The sequence below is a fragment of the Cebus imitator genome, unplaced genomic scaffold (genome assembly GCF_001604975.1).
Source record: "Cebus imitator isolate Cc_AM_T3 unplaced genomic scaffold, Cebus_imitator-1.0 Scaffold43, whole genome shotgun sequence".
Lineage (NCBI taxonomy): Eukaryota > Metazoa > Chordata > Mammalia > Primates > Cebidae > Cebus > Cebus imitator.
Window position 1 is genome coordinate 3,455,652 of NW_016107358.1, and position 13,822 is coordinate 3,469,473.

Sequence of the window (13,822 nt, forward strand, 5' to 3'; positions counted from 1 at the left end):
TAAGGGTGGTAAAGAATTCAGAAGGGGTCTGTGGCCTTTCATCACATCCTTTTCACATCACCCTTTAATGAACACTCTTTATCAACCAGGGACCAGCCACAATATGATGGTGAATGATAATCTGAGTATGGCATGGTTGGCAGAGTAGAGAACAGGTCTAGGATCCCTAAAAGAGAAAAGATTGAAGATAATGTCTGGAAAACACTGATATTAATTAGAAATAAATCTGGAGAAAACCTTTAGTGAAAAACCAAACAATGCACACGTAAGAGAGTAACTCATCATACACATGGCATAAGGCCTGTGTCTTTTCCAGAACGCTCTGAGCTGACCGAAGTATTACAAAGTGGTGATGATGTTTAAAAAAATAAATACTATACTGGGGTGCTTTGTAGTAACACTGCCTGACTGCCTGCAAGTGTTTAGTACATTTTGTTTAATGAATGAAAGCTCAGAGACATTTCCTGGTGATGATTATCTTTATGCTACAGAAAAGATCAATTAAATGACTAAGCCCCCAAAGATGTCCTATAAATCTAAAAACACAATCCTTGGGTTTCTAGGTGCTGTTCTGCAAACACTGGCAGGTGTTGAGACTTTTAAGATTTATAATCGGGTCTCCCAAATTTTGTCCTTTTTAAAAAAAGGCTTACCCAGATCATCAAGACTCATATGTCACTTTCAGAAAAGCAGGCCGAGTCTAATATTCCTTTTTCACATGTTGCAGGACTCCACTACTGATGTCACTCCCACCCTGTTGTTAGGAAATAGGAAGTAGCTACCAAAACAGAGAAGACAGTTTTCGTATTGATCAAGATTTGATGTTTCATCGTACTGGTTTCGGAAAAGGCATGTGGCTCCTGATGTGGGCCATTTTTCTTTCAGCACTGTATTATCTAATAGTCATCTATAATCCGTTAGCATGATGAAACAACAAACTTCAACTGTGTTTGGGAGAATCTAGGGAATAAAAGAGTTTCCAGGACTATTCTGGATTTTCAGTTCTCATACAGCTAGACCAGAGAGCCCTCGGTAACTGTAGGTGTGAAGGCATAATGGCAGGTGTCTGAAAAGCCACTAAAATCACTGTTTGGAATAAAAGTAAGAGGCTGACTTTGATAACTGCTGTGGCACCTTACTGCTGACAAAACTAGAGCATTTTCCTGAATTTCGACTGTTGACATACAGCAAATGAAATCCCAGTGTGGTTTCTAGCAGTACATTTGTATAGCAGGATTAGTATTCGAATTATGTTAGATTAAGAAGACGAGAGATGACATCAAGACCCCATGATCCCACCAAAGGTTGTTCACCATTAAAAGGAAAAGAGCATGTTTATGTGTTAAAATATCCCACATCACACGATGCGATGTTCTCACTTATCTTCATTTACTGGGCTAAGACAATGGAGAATACACTGTCAGGCCAGACTCTCAAGAATGGCAGAGGCTCCTACAGAGTGGCTCACTTCTCAAAAGGAGCTGCTGCCAGGAGCCTGATTCCTAAGAGAGGCAGGTGTTCTCTATGATGGGGGAGGTAGAGATGCGCTGGGGTGTGAAGAGGGTGCAGGGGAGAACCAGGCATGTGAACTCACTCGACAGAGACCAGCCTCTGGGCCTCCTTAGCTTTGTTCTGCTGAGCTGTCCACTTCAAAACTTAAAACTGTAGTTCCAGAAACATTTATTCTCCTTCATCATGTTTTAAGTCAGCCATTTCTTCCACTCCTCCTATATGTCTAATATAGGAATCATCTGCATATGTCCTTGGAAAATAAAACTGTTAGCAAAATGAAGCACTTTCTAACACATCGTTTTCTTTATAACATCTTTACAGAGTTGATTGGGGCAAGGTTTTAAAACATACACAGAAACGTTAAAGCAGGACAAGTTGAGGCCTTATCTTTCACAAGAGTCTATTCTGTGGTGAAAGTTCTACACCACAGCGGTCCAGGCCCAGAGCAGAAACTCATTCCAGGGGAAATAATGCTTCCTAGTTTAATACACGGACAGCAATATTTCCAAATCAGTCATTATACATTTACACACAGACATACAAAACAGGATACCACAAGGGAACATTATTTCAGACTTCCTGTCTAAACTGTTAAACTCCATCTGCTGGAGAATGAGAGAGGCTGAAGTCTTAAGGTACTTCTTTTGTAAACCACTCATCCATCCAGAAAAAAGGCTTCTGTCTGTGGAAATATTTAATATTGTTGTTGCTGACTGGGATCATCCACTTAATGAAACACGCTTCTTTTTGTCATTACTGTCTAAATTCCCACTACAAAATAAAACAGTAGCAACAGCAAAAAACGAACAAACAATAAACCTCAATAAGGAAAATTCAAGCGTCACAGATTAAAAGCCCTGTTATCTTTCATCTTGTCTCAAGAACATTTGAGAACATAGTCCAGAATAAAAGTCGGATATATGTGGTCCTAAAGAGACAATGGGTTTAAACAATTTTAGTTCAGACTTTTGGAATCAAAGAAACACTGTACGTGTCATTGACTATTTAGAAAAATAACAGTTTTCAAGTGTTAGAAACATAAAGAAATGGGTATAAACTGGCATGAGAGGGGTGCTGATTGTATCTAGACCCAGTGAGTAGAGTTTAAACCCGAAATGACCGTTCTCATGCTGAAACTCCCCTGCATAGCATCTACTACCTGTCCCCAGCCCGATTCCCAGTCTCGGGCCCTGTGGAACTCTCTATTTTTATGTCCCATTCACACTCTTAGACCCTATTCCTCTTCCCCAACCTGTGTGTCTTTGCGCAAGCAACTCCCTGGTCTAGAATGCTTGCCCTTCCTTTCCCACCTCACCAACAGTCTTCCAAATGAAGCAGCGTAGGGATAAATAAATTCCTTCCCTTTCTTTTGGGATCAAACTTGGCCATCACTGATCTTTCCCATCACAGCCTTGGGAAGTGAACCTTGCCAAATTTGGGCCCATCCTACATCATAGCCATTGGCCAGGAGCTCCTGGAGGGTAGTAACTGTGCACACATTGAATAGGTGCCGAAGTGATACATTTTTAAAAAATCAACCAAAAGGAACTATGAAGAAACAGAACAGCTCTTTATCAATCTGGAAAGATCATTACTGAGGATGAGAACATGGAATACTCAGAAAACTTGAATTATCTTCAGATAACTCAGGGGAGTTCTAGTCATCTGATACAACAACCAGTAAATAACAAATTAACAAACAAATGCCATCATTACTTTAACAATTCCTATACTGATTGACCTTGGCCACATAATATAAGCACTATTTACAAGTAAAGGTATCAAGTAGCATAGCTATCATTCGATTTTAGTGAAGGAATTTAATGGAAAACGACTATATCTAATTCTAAACTTAATAATATTGAATTATTTCCTATAAGATTATAAAGAATTTTTTTCTAGTCATTCAGTCAACAACTGTTTACTGCCTACTATTTGCCAGGCATAATCCCAAGGAGCTGCAGATACAGCAGGGAGCAAAACATCACCCTTGTCCTTATGTAACTTATTTTCTAATTGGAAGAAATAGATAATAAATACGCACACACGTGTCTGGTGGTGGTAAGTGCTATGAGGAAAAAGAAAACAGGAGAGAGGGCATAAGTGATTATGGCAGTAAGAGAGTGAGATGCCTTTTGTTTTTATATATATTTACATTTATATGTATTTATATTCAGGAAGGCCCCGCTGATAAGGGACATCTGCTAGAGAGCTGAAGGTAGGGGGGCGTAAGTCTCACAGCATCTGGTCGAGGCCATTCTTAACAGAGTTTCCTGTTAAGAATGCCTGGGAGCGCAAAGTCCTTGAGACAGGCGCCTGCTGGGGGTGTTCAAGAGAGAGGCAGGGGACGAGTGTGGCTGCAGCTGAGCACGTGAGGGAGGAAGGATGGGGAGCCGAGCCTCAGGGAGATGGTAAGGAGGAAGACAGAGCTCCTGGTGGGTGGCCGAGCAATGCTCTGAATGAGCCAGGAAACCACTGGGGCTTTTAAGCAAAGGAATGACACAATTGTTATAAGACTACTTTGGCTGCTATGTTGAAGACAGTCTGTAAAGGAACAGGGTAGAACCACAGAGACCAATCAGGAGCTATTCCAGAACAATTTAGTAGAGAGGATGTGGCTGGGGTCAGGTGGTGGAGGTGATTAAAAGTGGATGGATTCTGAAGACATTTTGAAGTGAAGAGCCAAAAGGTTTTACTGGTAGGTTAAAAGCAACATGTGAGAAAGATGGGCATCAAGGATGATCTCAAGATTTTTGGCCAAGCAGCTGGAAGGGATGACAGAAAACTACGGGGATGTGTGCTTCTTAAGAGGTAAGTGGTAAAGGAGGGGTCTGGGACACATCAGACCTGAGATACTAATTAGACTCCCCAGCAGAGACTGGCGCGGGTTAAGTCAGAAGGATACCCACATCTGGAATGAACGGGGGCATCATTAGCACAGAGATGGTATCTGAAGTCAGGAGACCGGATGAGACTACCTACAAAAGTGAGCACAGACCGGAAGAGAAGAGATCAGAGACCACAGCCCTGGAGCCTACGTGAGAAGCTGGGGAGGCAAGGAAGAGCCAGCACAGAAGACTGAAAAAGAACAGCTGGTGCCACTCTGGGCTAGGGGAAGGCTAGAAACAGTGCACTCTCCAGACACAGCATCATGCTGCAGGCTCCTGGCCTGCCCCCTGCAAACAAGGACAAGCACAGAAATGCTAAGCAAAATCACATCTCCAGCTATCATTAGTTTAATGGAGTAAAAGTTTGTTTTAAAAAATAATGAGACCCAATCTCAGTATAGTAATCAATAAATCAGAAACACAACAAACAAATCCATCAACTTGGCCAAAAATTTAAATTCTAATAGTATTAGGTATCAAGAGGTGAGGAAATGGAAAGTCTCTACTGGAAAACAATGTAAAATTATAAAGCACCATTATCTAGGTATCTACATATAAAGTGGTACTGTTTACGCAAATTTAAAATACAAACATAAAATCACGCACTATTCACAGATTATACACATGTGTTAAATGAGCTGAAAGGAAAACCCCCAATGCAGTGAGAGTTCCTCTGAGAGGGAGAGGAGAATGGCAAGGAGAGGGGAAAGGGAAGCTGCCCCTCAGCTGCAATACCTCACTGAGCTGGTTTTCAAAAATATATTGCATTTACGAAAAGAACTTGAAGCAAATATAAGAAAATGTTTATAATCAACCCTGCTGTGAACACATGAGTACACACAATAAAATTCTTTGTACTTTTTTGTGCTTTAAAAAATCTCCAAATATGTTTTAAAAGCACAGAAAAGCACAATAAAACAGCTGATCATTTGTTTAAAACAACAATTGTTTACTGTATTTATACCTACAGTGCAAACCCATAATAAAGCAAAAGGAATGAATTCTGCTGGTGAAGCAACACAGAATGTTAGGTCTCTAGCACAGCATGACATAGCACTTGGCAAAACTCCACCTATATGTTCTACTTCAACATGATTTCATAAACACTGTAAAAAAATTTTGAGCCGATTACCGACAAATACAGTAGTTTTTAAAAAAGTAAACTGAAAGGAACAAGGCAAAACTATATTGTTTATCAGAAGTTCTAATCTGAATAGGGAATTAGGACATCAACTTTGAGTAATAATCTAAGACCAACTTCAAATGCTTTTGGAATTAGAAAAAATACAACAATGAATAAATACATACGTAGGTCAATCAGTCAGTCAGCAAATGCAAACAATCCATGATCATTAACAGAAACTATAATTCTCCTATGCAAATTTAAGACGTAAGTACAACCTTCCCTTAACAATTTAGAGAATTCTATAGACACATTAATTTTTTTAAGATTCATCTTCTTGAAGAAGATACACATGAGTGTACTATAATCATACCATTACCTTGTCCTTTTCTACACGGTGGGTAATAAATATCCTTGCTGAAACTCTTACACATTTTTCCTAGCTTTTTACAACGGAATTGCTCTGTACCACTGAAAATGTGAGTCATATCTCTTGTATATTTAGAAGTAAATTCAGGCTGATTCATTTCATGTGTTACAGGGATTAAATGCATTTGAATTTTTACCTATATATTCAATGATGTCCTCATCACTTTCTCTCTGGAAATTTTCTCTAGACCAAACTAATACATGTCAAGAAAAATGTAGCAAGCAGGTAAATGTTTAATTTAGGGCATTTTAAAAAGCAGTAGGATACTTTTTCAAAGTATTTTTTCTTTTGTCGATAAATCCTTGGGTTAAAAACAAATTTTACAAAAAGATATTTCTATTCTCTGATGAGTTAGAACAGATGAACAGGTTTATTCTTCCTCAAAATTCGTGAGAGATAAATAATTAAATTTGTTAACACTGTTTAAAAAAACAGCTATTTAACTTTTTCGGAGTAATAAACACTTAGGAGAAGTAAACAAATGTTTTAGTCCACAATTATGGAGCAGGTGCACAGCGCAAGGCACTGCGCTAAGTGCTGTGAGTGAGCACATGTTCCGTGCTCACTGGCTCTGCTCGTGCTGAATCATCGCGGTGGGAGCTCAGGTGAGTGCGTCAGTAATCACAGAACAAGGGAGAGGGGGATTAAATGCTTTCAGGGAGGAAATTCTAAAATACTAGAGGAGTCCAGAGAAAAAGAATTGTTTCCTGCAAGAGGTGTGGAAAAGGAAAATCAGAGAAGGCTTCATGACAGCAGTGGACCTGGCTAGGTTTGAAGGAAGGCAAGATTTTGACCAGGGCACTGGGAGCCACGTTTGTGTGGGGAGTGAGGGCTGGGGTTTAAGGGAGGGGTGTAAAGGTGAAGAGCAATCAATGACAAGTCAGCAGGAAATTCAAGCATATGGGTAGGTGAAAGAGAGAAATGAGAAGGGTAGAGAAGTAGGTAAGCAGCAGATTACAAAAGATTTTGATCAAGGTCAAGTGTTCACATTTTATTTTCTAGACAAATGGGAACTGATGGGAAACTGAGCAGAGGAGAGGTATGATTAGACACATGCTTCAGAAAGATTAACATTGTTGGGGATAGATGGATAGGAAGGAGGACAATCTAGACATGGGAAAACTAATTAGGAGCCTACTGCATAGTATAAATAAGAGGTAATGAAAACAGGAATTAGGCAGTATCAGTGGGAATGGAAAGGGTATGAATGCAAAAAAACTGTACATTATAAATAGCATTTATGAAAAAATATGGTATAAAGCCTTACCCGATTCTTCTGTATCCTGTTCATCTATTAAACCTACTGAGATGCCTAAATCCACACATTTCTTGCTATGCGCCTTGGACTTCATGTGTTTTGTCAGATTTCCTTAAGGGAAAAGAACGTTTATTAAGCTTATGTAGTATTGTTTTGCTATTGCATTTGTAAACACTGGCAAATTTCATTCCTATTCAAGCAAAAGTACAGATTGTGGTCATACAATTCCAATCACTAAAATTCGGACAAAAGAAAATGTGGTATCTCTATGCTATAATACCTTGTTACTTATTATTTATAATTTCTTTTTAAAATTACCTCCTTTACTTTGATAACACCTCCTTTAATTTATGTTTTCTATTCTCTAGTCCTTATTTATTTCTTGGGACACTTTTTATACATAAAGTCCCGCTCAGACTACACTGTGCTCTGTAGTTCTAGGAGTGTGAATTCTCCACTTGTTACGTCTGCTGACTCTTTGTCATAGTACTTTGTTTCTTTGCATGCTTTTTACTTTTAATTGTTAAGTTTATCCTCAGAAAGATTGCTTTCCATGGAGTCCTAAGTACCCTGGGTTGCAGAAACATCTTTATACAGCAGTTTTCCAATTGCTTCTGCCTGGGACTTTTAACAGTTTCACTGGTTTCAGAAAACTGATTCTGGACGAGTTTTTTGTTTGTTTGTTTTTGCATGGTATAGATAGAGGGTTTTGCTTTTAAGCAGATAGGGTTTTTCCTACATGGCCCAAAGTCACTGGACAGGAGGTCCAGGCTTATTTCAGGAGCCTCAGAGGCTATCTCAGGACAGGTACACCTGTAGGCATATATCTGGCGTTGATTTCCTTTAAGGCCTTTTAATTTTTTTTTTGTTTGTTTGTTAATATCTGCTCACATTGGTAGCTTTGAGTTTCTTATTTCTGGTACCTTGGAATTCACATTTTAAAGTTTCAAGCTTGACTATCTATGAAAAACTATTTTGGGTCATTGTAATTTCATAAACATTTCATAAACAATTTCATTGTTATTTCTGGAATAAGAAAAAGCATTTCCTGTATTAATTTCACTTCACATATAAAGTATAAGTCTCAAAATAGTACCAGTAAAAGTGTTTCCTCTGGCAGCTGTTGTACTGACCTCTTGAAGTATGACCATGCCACCTGAGAGCCACCAGGCACACCTGCCTCAAGTGAACATTGAATCCAGCTCAGATTCTTCTGAAGATAACAAGCATCTACACTGGATAAAGTCACACACAAAAACACTGCCAAGAGGGGCAAGTCATCTTTTTTTGAGAAACAAAAACAACTCTAAATATTGAATTTGGTAGGCAGGGGCAAACTAGTATTTGAGAATAAGCCTTTAGAAGAGCTCAAAATGTCTGAATCATTGGTCCAAATGATTCAGTGCTTGCAGTGGCTGAAGCACATGGAAAATAACTATATTTATTCAATTTCTTGATGAATGGACTAAGGCTGTGCAACTGGTCATCCCTGTACAAGATGATTCTTGCACTACACAGTACATTCCTGTCTGAGCAGGACCCCAGAGCTTAGTACTTCAGGAGGTCAGGCTTAAGAGGCTGCCTAGACCAGATGATGGCTAAGATCCATCAAACCCTGACTTCCGTGATTCCAGAGATAACACCTGGATTAACACTTGGCTATCTCTGATATTTACCCTAAATATACTGAAAAAAATATGAAGCAAATATGGCAAAATCTTAGCTATTATTAAAAGATTATGAGCACAATGGTGTTCATTATACAGATCTTTACTTTTATGCGAGAGCTTCACATTAAGAAGTTATAAAAATGATTTAGGTATTTTACTATGGTTGACATTTCCACTTGTAAGTCAAAATGCTTTCCGTATATTAATACTAACAATATTGCAAACCAAATTATAAGGTACACTAATAGTTCTCTCTCTTTTTTTTTTGGAGACAAGAGTCTTGCTCTGTGTCCCCCCAGGCTGGAGTGCAGTGGTACGATCTTGGCTCACTACAACCTCCACCTCCCTGGTTCAAACAATTCTCCTGCCTCAGCCTCCTGAGTAGCTGGGATTACAGGCGCCTGCCACTGTGTCCAGCTGATTTTTGTATTTTAGTAGAGACAGGGTTTCACCACGTTGCCCAGGCTGGTCTCAAACTCCTGAGCTCAGGCAGTCCACTCACCTTGGCCTCTTAAAGTGCTAGGATTACAGGTGTGAGCCACCACGCCCAGCCCTCTTTTGAAATGTTTTTGCTTCTTAAATAGAGATTATTGCAGGTTATTTACTTTTTAAGAAGTTAATGTATAATTGTAACTAGACAAATTTGGAAATACAAGCTTTTAGTAAGCATATTTTGTCATAACTTCAGCTATTACTTATTATTAATCAACTTCCTAAATAATGTAAAATAAACAAAAATCTGCATTTCAATATGTAAAATATTTAAAGTATGCCCATACTGAAATGCAGATACCTCCTAGCAATTTTGTAAACCTTGTGTATTAATTTAATAAATAAATTTTCTGATTTAATAAACATTTCTCTAAATCCTCTGGAAAGCATGAGAGGTTTTGTTTCTGGATTCTTATAGCTACATACAGTCTAGCTTTCTGCGATATAAATGAGACTCAATTTTGCAGATACAAGCTGTCTACATATTTTCTGCTGACTGACCTTTAAAGCAGAACCATGAAAACAAATCAATTAAAATTATTTTGAAAATGTACTCAGAAAATGAACTCAGAGGGCAAATAATGAATTATGGATTTGTAAGCATTATCATCAGAAGTATCAATTTTTAGCTGTACAGATTATTCTTCTGATAGTGTTTTGCTGTTTTTGCATACCGTATTTATACAACATGCCACCACACCACATCACTATTTCCTTCTGCTAGTAACCAGACACTAAGTGGATTCCTACTGGCTAGGATATCAAGTAAAGCAGAGAAGGTGAAAATTTACAGCCTAACTGAACTAAAGGTCTACTATTATTTAACTACCTTTAAAATCTGCTGTGGAATCTGTTTTACGAAGATTTATAACAGGTAGACTTCAAAAAGGAAACTGACCATAAAAAATGAGAAGTGTTATGCCAAGAATAGGGAAATACTGAATTTCTAGTATTTTCTTCACCAGTCTCCTTAGCAAGGATAGCCTCCTTCAAATAAATATTTATCATATAATTCCACATGACGTCTTACAAAACAAAACATTTAATGCAAATTCAGATACATAGCATATCAGAGATATGTCAGACATGAAAAGTGCTAACAGGCAATACTCACTCTGCAGGGTTCGTTATGGACTGTCCACCATTTAGTTAACATTATCTCAAATCACTGAGTTATTTCACTAAGATTAATACCTTATGACTCGTTATATTTTTCCTTGCCAAGAAATCACTGTGGTTTCATTTGGTTTACCATGCATCTAGGTTGTCTTTCTTTCCTTTCTTGCTCATATTTCATAAATCTAATTTTTAAAATACTGATTCCTTTTAGTCTATTGAAAAATACCCATTTCCTATTATATCTTGACCTTCTTGATTTGATAACATCATTTTTTACATGATAATCTTTTATTAGTAATATTAGCTTTTTAAATATGCTTCTTGTCTCATAAAGGAAGTTAATATATGTTTCCTAATCATCAGAGCAAAACCAGTGAAAAAGCAATAAATTCAGTTAAAAGGCCAAAGTACTTTACCCTATCAGAGTCCTCCCTCAGGACCAGGAAGGAAAATCATCCTTAAGCTCGCCCTCCAACTACCGAGGAAGGTTCTAGATCACAATCAAAGAACTGTATCATGAGTATCCCTCCCACCTCTCTCATTTCTTGAAACTTTTTTGAAATATTCAAAAATATTTCATTTTTGAAGAATATTTTGTTTTTTCCCCTGAAGAATATTTTGTTTTTCCATCATTCTTGTTTCAGACATGAATGGTACTTAAAGAGAACTAATTTGAAGCACGTAGTTGTTTTAAGTTATAACTCTCTTTAAATGCCCATGAATACTAGCCAAAAAATATAATAAATTTTCCTAAGGAGTTCATCAATCTTTAAAACAAAAACTGCAAAGACAACCAACATAATAAGAAAAAAGTAAATGTTAAGTCAAAGGATAAAAATTGCTTCTATTTTTAAAAATCAATTAACATTTTTTGGGACAAATATTGTTCTCTCATACATATTTTCACAATTATCTTGCTTTGTTAAAGAGAGATTCTTGGTTTTTAGAGAATGGCATATGAAATTAAAATCTCAAGTAACAAACTGTTCACAAATAAGAAGCCTAAGGGAGAAAGCAGACATTTAAAGTAGTGTCTCTATTACATGTATCAAGAAACTCACTCAAGGTAAAATTAACTATGAGTAAGGATTATAAATAAAAGCATATTTAAAAAACCAGAAAGGGTCCTAAATATAGTTTTAATGATTGGTTCTGAGATTTCTTCATAAACATTAATAGGAACTTTAGAAAATTTTTGAAGGTAAAATTTAACAGTATTTGTGTAAAAAAAAGTATCGTGAAAAAAATGGCTGGCTACATATGCCTAAAATTAGATAAAACAAAAGTGTAATTATTATAAGTTTACTGTAGTTATTTTAAATCTTTCTCCAATCTGTTAGCACCAGCGAATTTACTTGTGATCACGAAAATTCCTTTTTCTTCTTCAGCCCCAAATTAAATATTTTTGAAAATGTGTATTAATCATCACGTTGTATAACTGCAATGTAAGGAGTGAAATTTTTTAAAAAGGGCAGTTGCTCTTTTAAAAATATTATATTTATCATATATTTGTTCTAAAACCGTGCAATTAAAAACTTTTTCCCAGTGAGTCTAAAACAATATAAAGAAATAAGACTACAACATTGACAAGGTGTAATTTACACTAGTCTATTTAAGCAACTATTTCGTTGGTCAAAGAAAATACATAGCTGGGTTTTAGCTCTATCACCTGAATGCATATAAAAGGACCTTGAAGCAATATGCATCTCATACCTTTAGTCTTAAAGGAGAAGTTACAGTAAGTGCAGTGGTAGGGGCGGACATCTGTATGGGTTCGTATGTGTTTCTTTAACATGCTAGGTTTCTTACAACGTATTCCACATTCTTCACAAATGTATTTTCCTCTTCCCCTGCCTCGGACATACACATACTCTTCATTTGACTTATATCTAATTTAAAGAAAAAATGAATAGGGAGATTGTCTTTGAGAAAATATGGATGATTTTCAACCCAAAAATAAAACAAGGCACAACTTTCATACTCAACCAATAACAATTTTATGCATGTGTAAGTAACAGAATATTCCATCTTTTTACATCAACATTTAACATAGCTAATTCTCATCAAAAAGACTTATGCAATATTATATTTTGTTTTGTTTTGTTTTAGAGACAGAGACTTGCTCCGTTGCCCAGGCTGGGGCACAGTGGTGTGATCGTAGCTCACTTAAGCCTCAAACTCCCAGGCTCATATGATCCTCCTGCCTCAGCCTCTTGAATAGCTGGGACTACAGAAGCGCACCACTGCACTCCACTACTATGTGTAATTTTAAAATACTTCCCTGTTTCTACATCATTGGTTAAAATTTTTTCTACATTGGTAAATTCAGTCACAATAATTTTAAGTACTGAAATATTTTGGAGCTTCACTATAATTGGCTTTTACAATGTTTTTGTTCATAACAAAATACACAAAGATATCAAATAGGCAATGAATTCATCTGAGAGCAGATTCTCTAGGTCATTCCTTATTGTAAATGAACGTGAAACCCAAGATTCACTCTAATAATTTAGTTTTTAGCTGCTTTCAAGGTCATACAGTATTTCCCAAACAGTCATCATTTCTCCATCAAAATAAATTTAACATAATGCTAACATATTTTGCTATGGAGATTCTGTTAATAAGCTGAGAAACCTTGCAACGTTGATATTAAATTGGCACTGAGCCTTTATTCACATGAAATCAAATGTACATTTAAAAAGTAAGTTTAAATGTACATTTAAGAAGTAAAATTTGTACTTGCCCTCCATCAAATATTTTAATTCTTCTTGGTTCACTTTTGATTAAGGAATTTTCTTTATCTTGCTCACTGTTAATTTCAGAGGCATCTTTATTGCTGAATTCAACTACTGTGGATTTTTGATTACCTAATGCTCTCTGAAAGGAAAAAAAGAGAGAAACTAATTTAATAAAACTGAAAACACAAACATGCTAATCTTTCACTGGAAATTAAAACATGGCAGAGTACAGAGCATATGGTCAATGAAATGCATTTCAAAGTAGTAATAGATTCAAAGGGCATTTGCTTTATCTCTTCCTTTATGAATCTGCCTCAATCACAGCAAACTGATAAATCTTCTGTTACTTAAAAATCCCACCACATCTCACTAACACCCCCAAATAAAGGCTTTACAACTCCTAGATACATGGTATTTCATAAGTTTAACAGGAACTTTAAGTAAATTAAATATTTTTTCTTCCATTTAACCAACCACTCATAACACTACCATTTAAATATGCTTCTTAAAGAGTTTACTTTTGGAGAAGAAAAAGAGCTAGTTACCCCTTTTGGTAAAATAATGCCTCATACTCCTTAGAAACATCACTGTA

General features: G+C 36.7%; 1 protein-coding gene across 6 annotated transcripts in view; it reads right to left on the minus strand.

Annotated features, from left to right (window-relative positions):
- Nucleotides 1-13,822, minus strand: part of HIVEP1 (HIVEP zinc finger 1) — a 147,717-nt gene that overhangs the window by 15,475 nt on the left and 118,420 nt on the right. For all 6 annotated transcript variants that reach the window (XM_017526655.2, XM_037737828.1, XM_017526656.1 and 3 more), the window contains 3 exons: nucleotides 13,236-13,369; nucleotides 12,206-12,381; nucleotides 7,221-7,322 (listed from right to left, as the gene is read on the minus strand). In XM_017526655.2, coding sequence (XP_017382144.1) covers nucleotides 7,221-7,322; nucleotides 12,206-12,381; nucleotides 13,236-13,369 — 412 coding nt within the window. The remainder of the gene's footprint in view (nucleotides 1-7,220; nucleotides 7,323-12,205; nucleotides 12,382-13,235; nucleotides 13,370-13,822) is intronic.